The following is a 22412-nucleotide window of genomic DNA, read 5'->3' on the forward strand; positions in this document are numbered from 1 at the left end:
GACCTGAACTAGAGACAGTCAGCACTCTGGAAATCCTCCTGGACACAAGGCACCAAAGTCCTCAAGGGAGGAAGGGCTGTGGAAAGGATGGACAAAAATTCATCTCCATTAAAGCAGACGATGGCAAAGAAGGAGAGAAGAAAAGCATTCCAGAAGAATGTGTATTGCAATTGTCCAGGAGAAATCCACCAGGGAACTTTCACAGCAACAGGCAGGGGCTTTTCCCTTTCCATACATTGCAGATATCACCGTTGAAACCCAACTGAATAGATCATGGTGACCATCCTCCAAGTCAACGTGGTCACAGGAGCCGACGGGCATGGCTGCCTCCCAGCACACTACGTGCCTCTGACGTTCCCTAGTGCAATTTTGTTCTGAATAAATAGATCTTTTGGGGGTTATTAGATACAAATTGTCCCAAACTGAGAGTAAACCTGAAACAAGACAATAACAGCGAGAAGACCCAAACCAACACACACACGAATGCGCAGAGAGCTAGCTGCCCATTCTACAGTACAGCATGTCATCCACAGCTAGAAAATTAAATAGATCTTCGAGACTGCCACATTTACACGTTAAATACATATAATCCACTCAAACCTTGCATGTAAACATTGTTGGACACCTTCTGAAAAAAACAAAAAGTACAATATGTAATACGTAGATATTCAAGTACAAAGAGCTCCTGGATTGTTTAGTTTGCACCAGGGAGAGAACAAAAATAGAGATTTTGTTAATATGTTTGGTTTGCAGCCTCTTTGGCGAACAAAGGTTAAGAATTCAGAGCCTCAGGTAAAAACCTTTGGATTTGCTGCTGACCTTCTGTGTGCTAAAGGATCTGTCCTAAGAGGCTGGAAAACGATAGCACCGAGACTCTGTCCCCTGTTGTTTGTGTCCTGGTCTTGCTGCTGCTCTGGAGCGGGGAAGAGAGAGGTTGCAGCCCGCACTGGCACTGCTCTGATCACTGGAGTGTTATGTGAACTGTATTCCTTCCCTCCCTGCCCAGCTATTCACAGGCAGCATTTAGTGCAAGTCCAGTAACGTGCAGAGAGGCAGGAGGAAAGGACGTGGTCCCGTAAGGGAATCCAGGGCATCCTTTCCAGGGAAGACCTTGGTAAACACAAGCCACTTGGCAGCACATTCCTTGATTCCAGCTGCCAAGGTCTCAGGCTCCTAATATTGCAGGTGACCACCATGGTTTGGAGCCAGCACAGGCAGGAATTTTTTGCATGAAGTGGAAAGAATATCCCATTCTGCCCAGATCTGTTTTTTTTTTCTCTACCTCTGTCAGACAACTCTGATCGGTGAGGAAGACATCCTATGAGCACAGCTATTGCTACCAACCCTGTGTACCACGATGGGGCATGTCTCATGGATCTTTGCAGACTTCAGAGCTCAGTGGGGGAAGGTTTGGCTTAACAGCTATTCTCAGGGATCAGTGGATCCTCAAAGTGACCAGCCTGAGGGCTCTGCTAAAAAGGAAAATGATCAAACTAACCCAGCCAACAACCAGCCCTTTTCTTTGGCCTTTGAGTGGTCCATCGGAACACCCTGTCCCTTTTATCTGAGGGAGCCTGACCAGCTTTTTGTTCTTCCTTTTACTTCCGGGGGGTGCAATGTCCTGTAGCCAGGGCCCCCCTCCAGCTCACACGGTGCTCCTCTGGGTCCGCAGAGGCTGTCGCTTTTGTGCCTTGCCCCCACCCTCAGATTTAGGGGAGAAGTTTGAACTCTGGGCCTGCCAGGGCATGGGAACCAGCCTTGTGCAGAGCAGGATTTTGTAGACCCCAGGCTCCTCACCCCGGAGGGAAGCCCAGCAAGAAAAGAGCCCGGGGGGCTTTTCTGTGCCTGGCTATGGAGGCGTTTCCTCAAGCCTGGTAAAACTGCTGGCTGGATGCTGGGGAGGCACGCACGCTGTCTGGCTCCTTCTCCTCGGCTTCCCACAGGTTGTCATAGCTGAAGTCACTCTGGAAGCTCTGGAGCTCGGCATAGTCGTGGTATGCTGCGGAGTCACGGAGCGAGCAGCTAGCCTCGGGAAGGTCGTAGGCACCAGCATCCCCCTCTGCAGAAAAACAGACCAAAGCACTCAGGGAGCTCGTGAGCATCCCAGCGGCTGCAGTCTCCTTTGCCAGCAGAGAGAACGCACGAGGGTCAGCAATATCACAGCCCAGAGGCAGCTGGATCTGGGCAAAGCGGTGGAAGCTGCCTGTGTGCCACAGAAAAAGCCACAAGCTCCCCAACAAGTGTGACGGGTGGGCAGTGAGGAAGCCAAGGACACGGGCGAGGAGCGGGGTGACACTCAGGCCCACCACGGGGAAGCAGGAGGGAGGAAGGGCATGTGTGAGTCCCGTGGATCCCTCCTCAGCCCTGCTCTGAATGATGCTTACGAAGACAGACAGCAGCGAGGTGGGGTGGGCTGCAGCACCCAAGCAACCCCGCAAGAGTCTCACCTGGTGAGTGCAATGAAGGGCCCAGACGTTCCTCTTGCAGAGAAGAGACCTGAAAAGAGAGAGACGTGCTGATGAGGATGGCTGCAGCCCTGGGAAACTGCGCATCAGCAGTCAGCCCTCTGCTTGTCCCCCACGCCTGCTCCCCAGGCTGCACCCATCACAAAGCAAAGGGCTCAGAGACCTGCAGTGACCCCTCTGCCAGCCCAGAGAAAGGCAAGCAGGGACCCTCGCACCCCCGCTGTATTCCGGGGCAGCCTGCACAGTGTGGGGCACCAGGATTGCATTTATAAACTCACATCTTCAAGATAAGAAGCATCAGCAGGAGGCCACCGACGGGATGAGGAGTTGGGGATGCTGTAACTCGGAGCCGTGGACACCTCCCTGCCATGGCTGCTGGGCAGGGGCTGGCAGATCCTCCTCTGCAGAGAGAGATGCTGGGGTACTGGGCCAGCTGGGCATCCGTTTGCCTGTGCTGAACCCGTCTGCCCGTGACACTGCAGGAACTTAACCAAAACCAACTCCAGATATGATACCTGGCATGGAGAGCTGGGCAACACAGGCTTCTCACCTGTAAGCCAACCCTGCTACGAACAGCCTTAGGCAAACCAAGGTTTTCTGCCTACCTTGCAAATTCTACCACATGCCAATCCTGAAGGCCTTAGATGGGAAAGGAAGAATGGCTGCAGATCCCTTGCAATGACCTACAGGTAGTGGGAGCTGGCTAGACATGAAAGGAGTAGGATGGGGAAGGACAGAGAACAGTCGGGAAGAACCCTCTGAGGGAAGGGAGGACTCAGCGGTATGGGGGATGCCAGCCAGACTCAGAAACAACCTTTTCCCAAGAGATGCACAAAACTAGAAATGTAGCCCTTCACAGGCACTCAAGTTATCATGGCTGGAATTTTTTTGGGGTGGGTGAAGTGGTCTCTGTGTCTGACTCATGGCTGGTTTCTGTGGACTGCATCACATCTCCGTCTCTGCGGTTTCTGGCTCTTCCTGGGATTATTGTGACGCTGATATCAAGTGATAAAACATGGGAAACCTGTTCCCCTCTAACTCTGTCCCAGCCTGAAAAAGAGAGAACTATGCTGTTCTCTGCCCCACCCCGAAATGCAGAGTTTCCACATCCCGTTCGGGCTCAGGCAAAGAGCAGGAAAAGAAATGGCCCAAGGCACAATTCCTGGAGCCAAAAGCCTGTGTGCTGAGTCAGGGCCATAACCAGCAGCAAAGGCACAGGGTACCTCTTCCAGGAAGCCGGAGCCTGCCATGCTGCGAGCACGGGGAGAGCTGGGCGTATAGGGATCGGCGTACACGGGGGAGCAGGGCACAGCCGGCTTTTCCAGGGAGCTGGAAGCTGTCGAGGGCTGACTTCCCACCAAGCTCCATCTGTTCAGCTAAAAGGCAGAATTGGAAGAGGAACATGACATGTTGTTCCCCACTTGCAGATCATTCCCAGGAGGGATCAAGGCGGGAAATCTCCCTGTAATTCAAGTCCCAAGCGCTGCTCAGCCGTGAGGGATAGCGGGGTTGAGTGCGGACTCCAGCCCTCTGTAGTAACCCAGGGATTTCCCTGGGCGTAAGGCAGTGTGCGTACACTCACGGGGGCTGCCGGGAGGGAAATGGGTCATCACACACTAAACCAGCGATGGACACATGCTGGAAAGTCCTCGGGAGAAGAGGCTGTGTCCTCGGAAGTAATAACACTCCTACTCTCAGAGCACTGGTGCTTGTGTTCCCTTGGGAATCAGTGCCCAGCACTTCAGGGCTCCAAGAGTTTGGTCCCTTTGTGTTTAACCTCACATCCCATGGGCCCATTTTCAAATGGAAATGGGTCTCTCTGCCCTAGAGACCTTCCAAGACAGCTACTCCTGTAAGTAGGACCGCAAGGAAAACACAAACCATGCACCAGTTCTTGCCACTCGACCCTTCCCATCCCCACCGCGTCCCAGTCCCTTACACTCAGGTCCAGGTGTGGCGGGGGGGCTGCGGGGTGATGCTGTGAGCTGTGTGCGGAGTACGGCTCGTTGTACACTGAGGACAGGAGCTCGCCATTGGGGTTTTCAGGAATGAGGCTACAGATGGTCCTCTCCATGTCCTGGCTGGGCAGCTGCTGGCCGCATGGCCCACATCTGCCTTTGGACTTTCTAGAGCTGCCCCCCCTCCGCAGGTCCTGCGCGGGCAGCCCCGTGTTTGCCCAGTTGGCTTGTGCCAGGCACTGAAACGAGAAGACAGACCCCAGAGTTGGCTCTCCCTGGCCCAGCCCTGAGGTATGGCAAGGATAGGGCTGCTGCTGTGGGCATCGCACTGCGCTCCTGCATCGGCACGGTCCAGCGGCCGGGCCCAGGCCCCCATGCACCCACACACCCCCTTGGACATGTGAATGCTGTGCCGGGTCAGAAAGGCCTGCCCAGCCCACCATCTCCACCACCCATGGGTTCCTGACCTTTGAACTGTCCCGTTTGCCCTTTTGCAATCCGTACAAACAATCCTTAGGCAGAGCGGAATATTGGGATGGGACCCTTAAGCAGACTTTTCCTTTATCAGCCATGACAAAGCGGAGCCAGGACAAATACAGGCTCCAGGCATGGATTTGCTATGCCACACAGCAAACACTGACCACCCAAGCCCAGCCCACCCGGGCACCTGGACAGACCACTCTGCTCAAAGGTGTCTGTCCCCACACACATCCCAGGCTTTTGTGGGGGTCACTTACATGGAGAGGCTGGGAATATCCAGGGGAGAGAGGGTCTTCGAGCACTCTGCTCTCAGGCATCAGCACGAAGGACTGCCCATCAGGGAGAGAGCCGCTGTTCTGGGAGAGCTGTGTTAAGGTGGCCACTCTCCCTCCGGATGCCCAGGAGTTAGTACGACCATCGGAAGTAAGCGACCCTCTCCCGCTGCTGGCAAACTAGACGGGGGAGAAGAACAGCATGTAGGAACAGCCTTCTGTGTGGCTGCAGGCACATCCCTCCCCAGCCCCATCCCAGGACCACCCTATCCCTCTGTGCCCACGTGCTCAGGGCAGCCGTGGCTGGTGCTGAGCTGGCTCGCAGGGGTGACCGGGGCAAAGGACGAGGGCTCGCGGTGGGGTGAAGGGTACTCAGGCACCCTGACCCCATCCCGGCTGCAGTGCTGGCAGGATGGGTCTCTCCTTCCTTGCAAGACCCTGTTAATACCTTTGTGCCGATGTCTCACTGCATAACCCTGTCACAGGCCGTGGCGAGGGCTCTGCTTCTGAAGGAATTTGATATATATATATGCCTATATAACCGAATATAGGCCATCCAAATAATTTGCAGGGATCAGCAACTGCATGACAGCCTTCGAGCAGGGGACTTGAAGCAAAGTCTGTTGTGTCACAGGAGTGGCCAGAGACAGGACAAAGCAGAGTCCTGGGAGGCATCGACTGAGGACCACGGAAACCCGCAGCATCTCTTACCTGGCTGGGGTGTGGCAGCTTTGATCCTGAGAAACTCTCTGATCCAGAGAGGGAGGAGTCGGCATTTCGAAACTGGGCTGTTTTGAGACAGTAGAGCCATTCCTGGTAATCATCGTAGCTGCGGCAGATCACCCGGATCGAATTGATTAGTCGGCCTGTAAAAACATCACTCACTGCTGTTACCAGCTTTCATCGACGGCCGCGGTGCTGCCTTCAGAAACCCGTCTGAATCAGAATCATGGAATGGTTTGGGTGGGAAGGGACCTTAAAGCCCACCCAGCCCCACTCCCTGCCATGGGCAGGGACACCTTCCACTAGACCAAGTTGCTCCAAGCCTCATCCAGCCTGGCCTTGGACAATTCCAGGGATGGGGCATCCACAGCTTCTCTGGGCAACCTGTCCCAGTGCCTCCCCACCCTCTCTGGGAAGAATTTCTTCCTGATGTCCAGTCTCAATCTCCCTCTTTCCGTTTAAACCCTTGTCCTGTCACTCCCTGTCCTTGTAAAGTCTCCCCCATCTTTACTGTAGCCCCCCCTTCAGGCACTGGGAGGTGCTATAAGGTCTCCCCAGAGCCTTCTCTTCTCCAGGCTGAACACCCCCAACTCTCCCAGCCTGTTCCCACAGCAGAGGTGCTCCAGCCCTCTGAATTCCCTTACTCCATCCCTCCTCACATTCCCCCAGGGTCTGAAGATCCTGATGCTGGTGCAGGGACAATGACAACCCTCTCCCTTCGGTGCTGACCATTGCACCTGGCTGAGTGTAGGACAGGGGCAATCACAGCCCAGACCTAAACGAGGGGGAAGCTGGGGCAAGCGCAGCCCTGGGTGCAAGCCCTACCGCTGGCTCACAGCCTCTCCCTGCCAGCAAAGCCAGCCCTGCCAGGCAGCCCGGGCACGGACAATGCGAGATGTCCAAGCGGTTCCGTTCACAGAGCCCGGGTGCTGTCGTGAGCGAGCACAGCCAGGAAGATGGCCACAGCAGCTTAGCCAAACCAGCCCAGGCCCAGAGACCTCCGTGGCTGCTGCCAGCACACCCCTCGGCATGCCGGACACGCACCTTCTATTAAAAAGGAGGTTTTCTCGTTCTCTTCAAAAAGCACGTGGATGGCATTGAGTGGCAGCTCGCCCTGTGGAGAGAGAAGCAGGCTTAGGACCGCACGGCTGAGCGCAGCTCCCAGTCGGTGCCGTATGGCAGAGAGCCGGAGCCGGGATCACAACCCCGCTGCCACCTCTGCTTGGGAGCTGGGGCCTCTGCAGGCACCCGCCTGGTGAAACTCTGCTTCCACAGGGGTTTTCCCATCACGGGAGCCAAAAGGCCTTTGGAACCTACTGCAAATTTTTGTCAGCTTAGCTGGGAGCACAAGGAGGGACTCCCCACTGCAGGGCTGTGGGTGAGGAGGGGGCAAGGCTGGCAGGAGCCTGGCTGCTCCTCATGCAGCGTGGGGAGAAGGTGCCGCTCAGCCCCATTGGCAATCCCCTCGGGATGCCCTACGGAGAAGGCAGGGAAGAAGGGGAAGCTCAGTGCCCAAATCCCCTAGGCTAGGTCTGCGGAGACGGGGGGCACCCGAGCTGCTGCTAATCTGGGTGAGGACTCTACACTCTCATAGGTGAGACTGTTTCCAGCAGATTGACTCAGCGTTGTCCCAGTCCACCCTCCCCGCTCACACCTCGCATTCCCACCACCAGCCCCGTGGCAGGAACGAAGCCTCTGACCCGAGCATGACCACACGAGCCACTTCTGTAAGCTTCATTCTTACAAAGTCCCTCCTGAGACCTGAGCTTGGACAAACACTCCTTCCCTTCTAGCTCTGTTTTCAACAGTTTCCCATAGTTTAACGGCTGACTTCTCCAGAAAATTTTGCCGACATGGTCCTGAACACGGTTTTAGTCGCTGGATTGGGACTTCCAGCCTTGCAAACAAGAATCCCCACAATCCATTCCCTGCAAAGCCTTACAAAGACAGACTAAATGCCAGCTGATGAAATGTGAGCTCCTGTGCTATACAGCAGTTGTGAATGCCATTCCCGTGATCGGAGCGGGGTTTGCTCCTGGCAGGCATTGCATGTATGTTCCTATTAACAGGGAGCTGAGGCGCGGAAGCTAAAGCAGCCTGTTCCTGGAAAAACTGGAGTGAGAAGATACGATGTGCTATTGCCTCTTAGTGTAATAGTGCCCATGCATGCAGATCCACCGCTGTCCTCTCTGCCATCACCCCGATGTCTCCTGTCCATCCCTGCATGTGCCCCAGGCGCTGCTCTGTGCCCGGCCCAGAGCTCCTGTGAGCTCCATGGCATGGACAGGAACAGGCAATGTCCAGACCTCTGCATCCCATCCTCAGCTCAGCATCAGCTCGGCTCCTCTGAGTGCTGCCCCATGTCCTTCAAGTGTCAGCACTGACAGCAGTTTAATGCTCTGCGATGGGCAACTCAGCAGAAGGGCCAAGGGTTTGTCAACACTGAATTAGGATCTGGGTCTCCTTCTCTGAGGGTCCCCAAGATGAATTTTCCTTACATAAATGGAACAAGAACAGTCCTGGGAGAGCAGCTGAAGCAGATTTTGCACTGGAACCACCTCACAGATAAGCTCGTTACTTTACTTCTCATCTCTTTCTCTGAGCAGGGGGATAATTTCTTTGTTCTTTAAGCTCCTGTTCACCTCACCTGGATGCCACCCTAACCCTGTCCATGGGCACGGAGCACTAGGCAGGGGCAGCCAGTGGCAACAGCCCTGAGAGCAGCTCCTGGCTGCAGGGTGGCAGGGTCTGGGGAGAGCTCAGGATACGAAGTTCCCACTTCACACCACCTTCCCCCTTGCCCAGCAGCGGAGGAAGTAGAGAAAGCAGGAGCAAAGCCCTGTCATTTAGCCAAAGGTCCTCTCAAAAGGTGCAATCGGTTAGGATTCATTTGCCTGAGTTTACAGGCTGCAAACTAAAGCATCCAGCAGAAACCCCTCATCGTGTCCCAACTGCAAAGCTCTACCAGCTGCACGGGCTCTGGGGAACGTGGCTTATGGGGTAGCTTTGCCACAGGAGAAATGCGGAGCTCAGCCTGGCTTCCCTGGTTTGTGCTGGCCAGCTGCCTCTGCAACAGCCTGTGGGCACACACAGGCTGCTGTGGCATTCCTCCCGCCCCAGAACATATGGGCTGAGCAGCACGGGAGGGCTGACCTGGGGAGGGAAGGCTCATGCAATGCTCACGCACTAAGAGATGGGCTTGGATGCTTCAGCTGGTGTGGGTGCTGCGGGGCTGCATGGCGGGTGGCCAGGGCCACGTTCAAGCCAGCCCTCCTGCCACGGAGGAGCATAGAATGACAGAATGGTTTGGGGTTGGAGGGTCCTTAAAGCCCACCCAGTCCCACCCCCTGCCATGGGCAGGGACACCTTCCATTAGACCAGGTTGCTCCAAGCCTCATCCAGCCTGGCCTTGGACACTTCCAGGGATGGAGCATCCACAGCTTCTCTGGGCAGCAGAATGGAGGATGGCTGTGTAGGGCTTTCCCCAGGCGCCTGGAGCTCCGAAACAGCTCCCTCTCCATGGGAAGGGGTGGAACTCCCCTCCAGGGCTGCAGTCACACCTAGGGTAGCAGCAACCCACAACTAACACACCCCTCGGCTGCAGAGAGCCCCTCCGGCCTTCCCCAGATGCGGTGTGAACCTGCAGCACCCCCCGTGCTGATTTACACCTGGCCCAGGGGCTTTTCCCACCAGCGGTGAGCCAGAGCCTGCCGCTTTGGGGGAACCTGGTCCCGGCAGGCTCAGCCCCTGCCTCCCCCTGCCCTGTCCCACACAGGAAGGAACTTGGCAGCGGCAGCTCCTGTGGTTTGTATGAAACCGAAGAACAAAAGGACCAGGCTATTCCTTCGCACACAAATTGTAGGGCTCAGCATCTGCTCGCAGGGAAGGGAAGTTAATTTGCAGAAGCCCTGGGAGAAGGCTCCTGTGCCCTGACATGCCTGTGGAAAATCAGGTTCCCACTGCAGTGTCACAGACTGGTGAATCACCTCCTGCCTGCACCCGGCTGCGCGGAGCCCTGCCATTACCCCAGCGAGCAAGACGCCCGGGGACCAACGCTCAGGCACCGTGGGAAGGGAAAATTGCACGGACAGGGCAGACAAATCTGGTTTAAGGTTTCAAAAGAGATGAGTTAATCTGAGAGCCCAGCCCAAGTCCCCCTTACGTGATGCCCCGTTCCCAGGAGGTGCAAACAACATGTTCCCGAAAACAAGCCCTGTCTGAGGTGTGTCACACAAGCCACTGGCTGCTGGAAAACACCCTCCGCTGCTGGACTGGGGATGGAAGAGAGCTCTGACTGGCACGTGTCCCTCCTCATACCCCTTCCCGTCGCAGGCACAGCCATCTCCTCTGCCCAGGGACGTCATCGTAGAATGGTTGAGGTTGGAAGGGACCTTAAAGATCATCTAGTCCAACCCCCTGCCATGGGCAGGGACACCTTCCACTAGCCCAGGTTGCTCCAAGCCTCATCCAGCCTGGCCTGGAACACTTCCAGGGATGGGGCATCCACAGCTTCTCTGGGCAACCTGTCCCAGTGCCTCACCAACCCCGCTGGGAAGAATTTCTTCCTGATATCCAGTCTAAATCCGTTCCAGCATGAAAAAACAGGGCCAGAACACACAGGGCTGTTTAACAGCTATCGCAATGATGTTAAAGATTCAGGCTGCTAGTGACGTGAAGGCAGCTCCCAGGGCCCACGGTGCCACTGCCCCTCTGTGCTGAGGCTCCTAGCATTGCTCCTACAAGCAAAGACACACCAGTGGGCTAGGAAAGCTTTTCTCCCATGCCCTGGGGCACTCCGGCCTCCACATCCTCACTGCCCCTTCTGCTGGCATGCCCAGACGTTGCTCAGGGCCCTTGCTCCAGAGCAGCAAACGCAGTGCACCAGCAGCAGCCTCTCCTCTCTGCCCGCCAGCCAACTAACTGCCTTTGCCCTTCCCCAGGAGCATCAGGTGTGCCGCCTGGATGCTACCTGCTTTCAAGTGGTCCCACAGAGCGGGGCCTGGGAAGCCAAGCCCCCGCGGGGACGCTCTCTGGGGCTGTTCCAGCTCCTGTCTCAAGCAAGCGAGCCGGGCTCTCTGCCAGCATCACCACACAGAAACATGCCAGCCTCCCTCCTCCCACAGGCTCAGATTCTTTGGCAGCCACCTCCTCTCCCCCCGCGGACTTCTGTAGGAGGGCAAGGTGTTTCTCATGGGAAGATAGCTTGCAACATCCCTCTGCCTGCTCACCTGCCAGCTGGCAAGGCAGCAGCGTGGAGGGAAAGCCCTTGCCAAGATGAGGAGCGCAAGGGAACCCAGGTGGAGGGGAGCAACAAGCCAAAGAAGTGCTGAAATAGCTGCTGTGGGTGAGAGAGAGCAGGAAGATGCTCCAAAAATGAGCTTACCTTAAAACAGAGGCCGTTGCGTTCTTCAGATACTATCACCAGCGTGGAGGGGTAAAGCACCAACAGTCGGTCATGCTGCTCCTTGGAAAGTAAAGAGGAAAAGGGTTCCCTGTGAGCAGCCAGACAGGGCTCAGATCTGGAAAGCCCTTTACTTTGTCTCTCTGACAGCAGCCTGAGGCAAAGGCTCTGGAAACAGCCGAGCTGCTTCCTCACAACTGGGCTCCTCCTGCCGGTTCCAGCTGCCAGCCTTGTCCTGCACACGTGCTGGCTGTCCCCATGGACCACTGTGGCACCACAGGAGCAGCAACAAACCTTGTCCATTTGCTGGCATGTGGGTAAAAGGACCCTTCGGGGCCCTGTTGGATTAGTGGCAGGAGGTAAGCAGGAATCTGTGCCACTCACTCCATCCACTGCCTTTTCTGAGCCATGCTGACAGGAGGTTGCTCCCCAGAGATGTGTCCTACCTGGAAAGGCAGATGCTGAAGCTTCACTTTGGAAACACAGAGGACATCGCCGAGGGATTCGCGCTGTGTCCCTTTCCACTCTTGGACAGGCATGTTCTGCACGGACCACCGCAGCTCCTCCTTCCCCATCGAGCTCTGCTTCCAGTCATTCTAGGGACAGAGGCATGAGAAGCAGGGTAGACATGCCCTCCCCATAGAGTTTAGCTAGCACATTGCACACCTCAGGACACTTTTCAAGTGTGGCAGAAGCAGGGAAGAGTAAAAAGAAATCTGTGCAGGAGCCAGTTTTCCACCTGGGACTGAATACCCATACTTGGTTCCTGGCATCACCTGTACATTCCCTTTCAAAGGGGAATAACTCTGTTTTACAAGTGGAGAGATGGAGATGGAGACGGAGATGGAGAGAAGTAAAACACCCCACAGACACTACAAGACAGGTCTCTGGAATCTGGTCCTGTTTCCTAGGTCGGGTCCCAGTCTCCCCCTTCAAATGTTGTCTAAACTCTGGGTAATTGCACAAGCAGCCAGCTGTGTGAGAATTTCTCCAAAGCAGACCCTTCAGAGGCTGTGGAGCTGGCACCTCCGGGTCTCTGGCTTCCCTTTCAGCACACATGCCCTGCCAGACGCTCTTGCAAAACCTTTCTTTTTTCACCCTTCCCTCTCACGAGACCGCACAAAAGGCAAGCTCCAAAATTAGTTGCTGTGTGAGCTGCAGAAATGCAGCAAGCTGTTGTCGGGTCTCCGCAGTACAGAGCACCCCTTTGGGGCTACCGTTCAGACCCAAATCCCACATTCACCCCAGCGCTGGTTGCTCAGACCTAAGCCCCTAAGGTTGTCTGAACACAAACGCATGGTTCCTCCATGGGCAGCGGAGTTCCCAAGCAAGACCATCCAGGCTGGATGAGGCTTGGAGCAACCTGGTCTAGTGGAAGGTGTCCCTGCCCATGGTAGGGGGGTTGGAATTAGATGAGCTTTAAGGTTCCTTCCAACCCAAGCTGTTCTATGATTCATTCTATAAGATGTCTGTCAAGGGTGGGTAATTAGCAAGTCTATCCACGGTTATTTTAGGGGTGGTGGAATAACTAAAGGAAGAGCTGTGAGGCGTATTGCCCAGGGCCAGCTCCAGGCACTGGCAAGCAGACTGGTGCCTCAGGCAGCAAGCACCTGGGGCCACACACAGGCCCAAAACCCCAGTGCACCATACCAGAGGGGCAGCTCCCCGACCGGTGCAGGGAAGCCCTCGAACAGCTGGTTTGGAAAAGGGGGATCAGACCAGGAGTTAACCCCACAGCTCCTTCCAACACTGTGAAAGAGCAGCAAGCACAGCAAGGAGCATTTGGAAATAGACCCAGAGCCCCTCTCCCTTTCCATGCCCAACCCTTGGCTTGAGCTCTCCAGCCCGGCCAGCCCAGAGGAGGCACACACAGCCCCATGGTCACTCAGGACTCTGGATTAAGAAGGTGTTAGGTGGATGTGTGGTGAAAATGGCTGAGAGAAGCTGGCTGCAGAGATTCTCCCTCCCACTGAACGCAGCAGGAGCAGTGCAGCATCCACACAACTGGTCCTGGTCATTCAGCTTCGAGCCCACAGCATGGGAAAGAGCTGCAGCCCTCCCTGTACCAAGACACTAACCTGAGAGAGGAAGGGCAAGCCAACTCTTCCTCCATTTAGCTGGATCTGTTTCTCCAGGTGGTAAAGCCACTGCTTCAGCTCTGACTCAGTAGGGCAGAACACGATAAGGGGATTCAGCAGAGGACCTAGGTATGCGAGACACGAGATGAGCTGAGCAGATAAGGGCACCAATTGCAGCACCAACAAGCAATCAGCTGGCCAGAGCTGTTCTGCTCACCACGTCACCCCAGTGCATGGTTCTGTTGACATCCTGCTCCAGTCCCAGCCACTACCTTGAGCACATTGTCTCGCATCAGGCTGCTGGGGAGCTCCCCAGAGAGACCGCTCCGGCACCTCCCCACCGCCCGCTCACACAGCCACATCGAGCTCTGACCGTGTCAGTCCGAAACCCAGACAAGAAGAAAAATCAAAGACAGTACAAAAGCCAATCTTGAGATAACAGATTTCAGCTTTACAAATCCCCAGAAGTTTGTGAAAAGCATCTCTGTGGGCAGAGACCGTCCCAACGTGCTGCTGCCGTCAGCCTAACTCCACGCAAGAGTTTCATGCTATTTCTTAGTTTCGCTTTGGCTCTCAATATCTACAACATCAGTAGCATTCTGACACTACTTTATTGCTTCACCAAATACAATCTGTGCCAGACAAGCCGAAGCTGCTCTCAGACATACTCTTGAAGGGAGGAACAGCCCTCTATCTTGTTGATTTTAATGTTTCCAGCGATCACTCGCTTAGTTGCACGAGCAAAAACGGTCTCACACACCCTCTGCTACTCACTACAGACATAACTTAGTGACGCTAGTAATCATTTCTGGCAGGCTGCAGAATGTATGTTATGATTAATAATTTACTGGTGATCTCATATTAAACCATACTCGGCGCATGCTCAGCGAGATGCGGCTTCGCGGGGCTTGGAAGTATTCAGATAAGCAAGTGCCCTGGATAAGCATGATACTTTGCCCTTCTGCAGAGCCTTTCATCCTGTGATTCCTGCATTATTTATGAGCAACGGTTAATTAAGACTCTGAAACACCGCTGTCTGTCAGGAAATGCACGAATACAGACAAAGCAGAGGTGGGGAAACTGAGGCAGGGGACTCCCTGAGTGACTTCCCATAAGTAACTCTATTCAGAGCCACCACAGTAATTAATGGATATCCAAGTATCTAAGCACCGTGTGGCTCCGGAGCTCTCTTGTCTCCTCTTGCCTTCGCTTCCCTGTCTCTGCAACGGAAATTAAGTGATATAGAATTGCTAGGAGGGTATATAGGTGCTAACACGTTATCTAGATATTCTGGCAGCTCTGAATACTTCTCTGGGCATCCAGGTCCCTATAGGAAGAGCAGGAATCCTTCTGGTAGGGCACGACCCTTAGCATGGCACAGCTTGCTCTGCCACCTCCCCCAAGGCCAGCCTTTCAGACGTATCCCAAAGGCTGTTCCCATTGCCACATCTAAACAGGGCCCCAGAGGAAGAGAAAATGAGAAGAGAAACTCCTGCCGAAGCCTGATTCATGCCCGAAGCTCGTGCAAGGAGCGGCTGGGGAGGCTGCGAAGCAGAGCGTGAGAGGCTGCTGCTAATTCGGTCGCTGCCATTTCCCCCCGCCCCAAGGGCACGTTTGCGGCAGGGCCGTGACACAGCCATGCTGAGCAACCTGCGCCAGCCCTCGTGCTCCCTTCTTCTGCCCTGGCCTTCCTCTTTCCTTGTGGATGCTTCCAGGGGAATGTTGGAAGCAAGAAAGCCCCTTCCTGGAGCAGCAGCAGCTTATTCCCACCCAACTCTCCCTGTCTGGAGACACTAAGAAGCCGCGACGTTTGCAGGTGAGGCGGAGGTAACTCAAGGCGCTCAGCAGCTTCATCAGAGGCTGTGCCTGCCAGAGATGGAGCACAAAGCCAAGGTGATGGCCAGCTGCCATCCACCGTCCCAGAGCTCTGAGGGGTGGCTCTGCACGCTGCCAGGCTTCGGTCCCGCGCTCCACCTCCACACTTCCAGTGACCATGCCGGCGTCTGATGTACCGACCTGCCCTGCGGTTCATGGGGAACTACTGATGCCACAGGATTTCACAAGGGAATGGATGCATGTCCTTTGTGTCTCAGAGTCATGAGACAAAAGATTTCCACCCTCACCCTGTGTGTGGCCACGGACAAGGCTCTTACCCCTCCGTGCCTTGACTTCTCCCGCTCTGGCAGAAAAATAAAACTGCTGTGCTCATCTCCCGGCAATCCCAAACATCACTACCTCCCTGGTTTCTCGGTGTCGCTGCTTCCTGACATACCCAGCACTCTCAGAAAGGCCTCGGCTTGTTCTTTCCCTCAGGAGGACACAAACCCAACCAAGCTCGAGGCGATTTTCCACCCAGCCACACTCCTGCGTGTCTTAATACAAGCAGAACAAGTCCACCCACCCCAGCGCAGACACTCTTGGCAGGTTCCATCTGGGAGAAGTTTTCCTTCATTTCACAGACTCCCAGAAAGTGCTGGAGACCCCCTGCCTAGTACAGTGCAACAAGACCACAACTCAGCGGGCTTAAAATTGCTGAGTCGTTTGTACTAGTTCCTTTTTATAACGTATGGAATTTTCTTGTTTGAGTGGCCGTTGTATAACTTTCTCTCTAACAGAGGACTCCAGCCTCCATCGACAGTTGGGTACACGTACAAATACTAGGACACAAACGAGCTTTCTTGGCTCTGCATCGTTACTGGGTTATTGAGTGAATTCTGTGTACTTCATGCTTTAACTACAACTCTTGGGGACTTGGGACTGCTGTACTTTAGCAATGACTAAGCCCGAAGAAGCCTCCAGCCAAGCTGCAGACAGGTTGTTACCCCAGGAAAATTTTTATTTTGAAGATCACTCAGAGAAAAGCTTAAAAAAGCTTGTGGAGGCAGAAGTGCTGGTGAGATAAGAGTTGGTGAAGTGACATGGGGTCCTGGTAGCACCAGCCTGGCACTGCCGGTAGAGGCAACTCGCCGTGGCACTGTTGCCCATCCTGTGCCACACATGGCACTGTATGTGGTCCTGCCTGGAGTCACCCCTTGGCCACGGGGTTTATAGGGTGAGGAGAGGTGGAAGAAGGAGATTTATTCCATTCCCTCATTCAAATGTGGTGCACAAAGAGCAAATGCCTGGGCAGAGGTGGGAACTGTCACCATGTGTCCTGAGTACTAAGCAGCGGGAGCACAGGAGCATCCCTACTCTGCACTCCCTATCCAGTCCCATCCCTGCCTGCAGCCCTGGGCATCAATATCCAGGAGTTTAGGAGCAGAGAAGCCTTGGAAGGAGAGATGCAAATGCTGGAAGAGCTTCAGCTCTCTGCAACCTCTTTCCACTACGTGGTTCTCCTCTGGGGCTAGGTCAGAGTGGGACAAAGAGCAGGGACAGTCGTGATTCATGCACCCTCTGTTCTCTGTTCAAAGCAAACGAAGAGGCACTGACCTGTGATGCGGAAAGCATGATCCTCCTGCCCAGCGCCCTTCCCATTCTCAATTTCGCACACATTCAGCTCTCCCAAGGGCAGCAGTCCCTGCAGAAGAAGAACACACCATTATTTTGGGGGGCAGCCCACAGGCAGGCTCTGCAATTAATGCCCCTTTGCCATAGGAGACTGAAGTCCAGACTTGGCACCAGCGGGTTGCTGTGGCTTACAGCGTCAGACTGCAAAGCGTTGCTCAGCGGGGAAACATTTGGGACTTCGACCCAGCACACTCCCCTGAGGAAGCAGGCTCAGCAGCTCTCTGCGCTCCGTGGGGCCAGCACAGCAGTAATCATCTGCCATGCTGGCAAGAATACTTTCTCTGTATTCCAAGTGTTTCAGTTTTAAGAGAAGCTTCAAAACCAACCCCCACCGCTGGTTTAACACAAGAAAGCCAGAAGATGGAAATGACCATAAAGCAAAATTGAGCTGTCTGGTTTCTATATTCCAGTTCCTCAGAGTCCCACTACAAGGAAGCACAGAACAGACGACAAGTTTGTGTCTTGGCCTTTCTGAACATGGACTATAAAAGATCTTAACTGCTGTAATGTCTAGGGGCCAGTACTGGCACATTAATCCCTTTTTAATTCCTCTAGAATTAATAATCTAAAGAATTTCTTATAAAGGAGATGGGATAATTTGTAATATTGTTTGTATTCTGACATGTGTCTCTCCAGCTGAAGGCTGGCTTGCTGGGTGACTTGAGATTGTATTGGCACATTGCATTAACCTCAAGTCACCTAGAAGAAAATACATCATTTCTAAAAGGAACAAATCTTCTGAACATCTACCAGAGAACCATGCTTAGTTTTGCTGGGCCCCCATGTAGAGGGAGAGTACATTCGGGGCTTCCCGTTCGTTCGGCTGTGATTTTTGGCTGCATGTGCAAACCAGCCTATTGTATCTAATTCACTGGCATCATCAGGTTAGAAGATTGATGAATGGTTTGCCAAGACAGCTCCCCATGGCTCCCTTAAAGTTTTTCTTTCCACCCTCTCCCACATGCCTCTTTCTCAGCCCTGGAGATGAAGAACTCCCTCGGTTCAGAAGCCAGGGCCAAGTCCACCACTGCACCGAGGCCAGTGGGATTTTGAGTGATGTGAGCTCTGACTCTTATCAGGGTGTAGCTCTCTGTGCTTGGTGCTCTACACAAAGAGGTGGCCTAAACACCTCCAATCCCTGCTCCTGCCAGCCCTGTGCAGGCTGCAACCCCACCGCCAAGGCTCCAGCGGCACCGAGGACGGCTGGGTACAGCCCTTAGGAAATTCTCTCTTCCCTCAGGAGCTTGCATCCATGGGAAGGGACCTGCTGAGATCACCCAGGGGAGGCAGCCCCGGGAGCAGAGCCCCCTGCCCTGTCCCATCACACCCACCCAGTGCCCCCAGCTTGGCCATACTGCCCGACTCCCCAGTGCTTGCCCCAGTGTAGGCAGGAGATGCCCTACCTGGTAGGTGAGTCCTTTGGAGCCCATAGACTGGAAGTACAGGTAAGACTGGAACAGCTCCAAGAAGCAGTCATTCACCTCCTGCAGAAAAGACACATTTTGGGGTTTATCTCAGGACACCCTCCCCCTCCCAGCTACTCTCTGCATCTCCTACTGATCTGTGCGCACAAAAGCCAGCACTGGCTTATCCAGGGGCCACCACCGCATCTCTGCCGGCGGATCTGCCGCCAGCCCGGCCCAGCTCCCTATTGGGATGGGGCCAGCGGGTACTCTCACACAGCGTGGCAGAAGTCCACGGGCCACACAGTAGCCCAAGAAAGTCCCCGTGAGTCACATTTCCCAGAATTACCTTTATTTCCCAGTCATGTGCAAGTCACCCCGCACCTGGGGAGAGGAACACCCACAAACAGGTGCCACAGCTTACCTGGCAGTGCTGAAACTTAAACTTGACCTTGGCGTAATAGATCATTTTCCCCATGTTCCTGACGACTGTTTTCCTTCGTCCCTTCTTGAACAGGCTGGGGAACCTCTGATCCAAGTTTTCTTTCTGGTTCTCCTGGTTCTGAATATTCTGTACCAAGGATCCAGGAAAAACAAATCAGTGCCGGTGGGAGGTGATGTCTGGAAGAGACATTCCCAGAACATCTTCCCAGAAGGGCTTCCTTGGAAAGGCACCCGGAGCAGGCACCCAGACCAGACTGCTTGTTGTCAGGTCTCCATGCCAGCACGGAGCTGGGAGGCTGTCCTCCCTAAAGGGAGGGTTACTGGGTTGGCAAAGAGGGGATGCAGAAGCACATCCTACATTTAGGGTCTCCCAACTCCCCGGACGACCTGCCATCCTAATCAAATTCACTGGAACAAGGACCGATCAAGGCTAAGCAAACACAGCTTGCCTTCCACTGGGGTTGGTGGGAAGGTTTGCTTTGCTCTAGTTTCACCTGGATTCCTCAGCTCTCCCATCTGCTCAGATCCATCGGTTTCTCAAGCTGGAGCCTGTTGTTTCAGGCACCCAGGCACTTGGAGGCAGAGTCCCACAGCCATAAAAGCAGCTGCAAGCCTGCTCCTTGTCAGCATGAAAAGCTAAAGGAAGCCAGCAAGCACAGGGGGGAGAGCAGGGGCTGACATGAGAGGGGGACAGCACTCAGGGCTGGGGGATTCCCTTACTTCCTGCGTTCTGGTTATATGAAATTATTCCCTCTGTGCAACAGCACAGACCCACACCCCAACAGCACCCCACTGCTCACAGCCCGGGGCTGCTGTTGCACTGTCTGGATACTGTGTAAATCCCAGGGGTGAAAAGCTCTCCCTGCGGTTTCTCCAGGAAAAACGGGTTTATTTCTGTGTGTTGGTTGGTTTCCTTGCGGGGAGGGGAAGGGCTGTATCCCAGCGAGGCCATGGGCACCACGGATTCCCCTCAGGTCTACACCCCACTTGCATATCTGTGTCTTAAATGCTGGCTTTGTTAGACAGCTCACAGGCTCTGGGCTATTGGTTCCCAAGTAAAAGAGAGAGGTAGGTGGGAGAGGCAAGGTTTGCCCAGCAGCTCGGTTGCCAGGTGGTGAGGCCACCTTGGTGGGTCCCCAAACACCCCCAGCGAGGGCTTGGCCATGCTGGAGCCGGGAGGCAGGAGGCAGCGCTGGCATGTGGCTCCTCAGGGCTCATACGCTCCTGTCCCAACAGCACTTCCAGGAATGAGCAGGGCTGCCGGGGCTCCACCGGGATGGAGTGACAGCCCCTCTCCCCACAAAGACAGGGGCTTCCAGCAGCCAGCACCTCCCAGCCGCCCAGCCTGCCTGGCCCGCGGTGCCCACTCCCGTGCCAAGCAGACAGCTGCCTAAGCCCCAGGACACAGGAAGAGCCAGCAGCCAGCAGCGCTGTCCAGGCCTTACTTGCTGGGGCCTCCATGACTCACCCCTCTGGCATGAGTTAACCCCTCTCACAACCAGGGACAAGGGAGCACTCAGGCCAGAGGGGAGCTGGGAACCAGTAACAGGAGCCTGGTGGTGCGGGGACTCTTCCACCTGCAAAGTTTGGGATTTCTTCCAGGGCCTAGCTGAATTTCATGGAATCAAAGGATGGCTTGGTTTGGAAGGGGCCTTAAAGCCCACTCCGTCTCACTCCCTGCCATGGGCAGGGACATCTTCCACCAGACCAGGTTGCTCCAAGCCTCATCCAGCCTGGCCTTGGACACTTCCAGGGATGGGGCATCCACAGCTTCTCTGGGCAACCTGTCCCAGTGCCTCCTCACCCTCTCCGGGAAGAATTTCTTCCTGATATCCAACCTACATCTCCCCGCTTTCACTTTTAATGCATTACCCCTTGTCCTGTCACTACAGACCCTTGTAAAACCCCCTCCCCCCAGCTTTCTTGTAGCCCCTCCAGGTACTGGAAGGTGCTATAAAGTCTCCCCAGAGCCTTCTCTTCTCCAGGCTGAACACCCCCAACTCTCCCAGCCTGTCCCCATGGCAGAGGGTCTCCAGCCCTTTGAGCATCTTCATGTCCCCTCTGGACTCATTCCAACAGGTCCATGTCCTTATGTTGGGGGCCCAATATAATTTGGGTAACTCTTTGGAGGACAGAACCCCTTCTCTGCTCAGTGTCCCTCCAGCCTTTCCAGCCAGCTCCAGGCAGTACCCATGAACATGTACCCGGGAGGTGGGGACCTGCTGGCTGCCAATTAATGGTCTCACTGCGAGGCAATTAAGCGTAGGAGAAGATTACATTTGTGCTACAAGCCTCTGTCAGAACAAAGAGCAACTGATCACCTGACAGCTGGGGCGATAACAATACACTGCTCACTGCTCCTGGGATAAGGGCAGCAACCAGCAACAGGGAAGGGGGAGAGGATAAAGTAATGAAATTACGGATGCGGCGATAAGCGGCAACACCGGTTACCAGCTGCCTGGGCGATGCTGCTGCCTGGAACGTCACGGCCAAACTCCCCAGTAATAAGTAAGGCCCCAGGAAGCGAAAGCAACCTGGGAGCTGGGAATCCAGCAGATGTTTTGGCAAAGAGCTCAGCCAACCCACCAGCTTCCACAGGGATCCTCCCCGGGGTCAGGAGGGAAAGGTAGGGCTCCCACTGCCACTGTTCACATGGCAAGAAACAAATTGAACGGAATAACCCCCTCTCCCAAACAAGCACCTAGCGACCCCGAGAAGAGAGGTGGATTCAATGGCCAAGCATGGCAACATCTCCAAGACCACAGACAAAACAGGAGCACATCCCTGAAATCTCCTGCTGCTCTTCCAGTGGCAGGCTCCCCACCAGCAGCCCCTGTCTGGCCATGCCACACCAGCTTTCCAAGCCCCAGCAGTCCTATCATGGACAGGTATTGTGGTTTCACAGGAAGAAGTGGGACTGTTCAGGTCTTTTATTGAGGTTTCTTGGGGGGTTGAGGTTTTTTTATTTTTACCAGGCAGGTGTCTCCTGTTTTTTCCCCAGCAATTTTATGTCCTTCACTGGGGTGCCACTGTTAAACCCCAAATGACTACAACTTTTGCATACGTGCAAGGAGAACTGCCCTCACAGCTTTCCACGGGTTCCTGCCCACATCTCAGGATAGCAGCAGCAGGGAGCTGGACATCCTTAAATCCAACAGCAAGCACAGCCTGCTGCTTTTCATTCTGACACGGTCACAACCACAATCCCTGTTTTTCCTGCTGCAGAGCTGAGGCTCAGGAAGAGACGTGACCTGGCCTGCCCATGGGCCAGGGTTGGAGCCCGGTTCCCAGGCAGCGTGCAGGCAATGGCACAGTTGAGCGGGCTGGCAGGTGGAATTGGCAAACAAAGTGGCCACAGTGGCTACCTCCAATTAAATGGGTTTCTCTGCAAGGCCACTTACACTGGGTGGCACAGAGATGGCACCAGCCACCATCCTGCCTCGGCCACAGCGGGAGCTGGGGGAACTGGGCACGAGCTCATCTGTTTTGCCCATCTGCAGTTCCTGTGGTTTCTTTGTCCCCTGCTTGGGGAAGCAGGATGACCAGTGCTGGCTCATGCTTTCTCACCCAGAACAAAACCCCTTTGTAAGGTTGATCGTGACTCCTGATCATCTGCTTAGGTACAACAGTGATTTCCCAGGATGTGGAGGACTTGCCTAAACCCAAGTTCTGAAGAAA

The 22412-nt window shown here is 54.7% G+C and overlaps 1 protein-coding gene across 1 annotated transcript in view; it reads right to left on the bottom strand.

Annotated features, from left to right (window-relative positions):
• Positions 1-1865: 1865 nt before the first annotated feature.
• The window catches only part of PLEKHN1 (pleckstrin homology domain containing, family N member 1), a gene marked incomplete at its 5' end in the record, with an annotated part of 23065 nt that continues 2518 nt past the window's right edge, over positions 1866-22412 (bottom strand). The window contains 13 exons of the mRNA XM_010152886.1: positions 1866-2059; positions 2448-2496; positions 3689-3841; positions 4405-4662; positions 5161-5355; positions 5887-6041; positions 6943-7012; positions 11282-11362; positions 11746-11895; positions 13366-13502; positions 16810-16897; positions 18291-18371; positions 18715-18861. Coding sequence (XP_010151188.1) covers positions 1866-2059; positions 2448-2496; positions 3689-3841; positions 4405-4662; positions 5161-5355; positions 5887-6041; positions 6943-7012; positions 11282-11362; positions 11746-11895; positions 13366-13502; positions 16810-16897; positions 18291-18371; positions 18715-18861 — 1758 coding nt within the window. The remainder of the gene's footprint in view (positions 2060-2447; positions 2497-3688; positions 3842-4404; positions 4663-5160; positions 5356-5886; positions 6042-6942; positions 7013-11281; positions 11363-11745; positions 11896-13365; positions 13503-16809; positions 16898-18290; positions 18372-18714; positions 18862-22412) is intronic.

This window comes from Eurypyga helias, unplaced genomic scaffold (assembly GCF_000690775.1).
Source record: "Eurypyga helias isolate BGI_N326 unplaced genomic scaffold, ASM69077v1 scaffold36205, whole genome shotgun sequence".
Lineage (NCBI taxonomy): Eukaryota > Metazoa > Chordata > Aves > Eurypygiformes > Eurypygidae > Eurypyga > Eurypyga helias.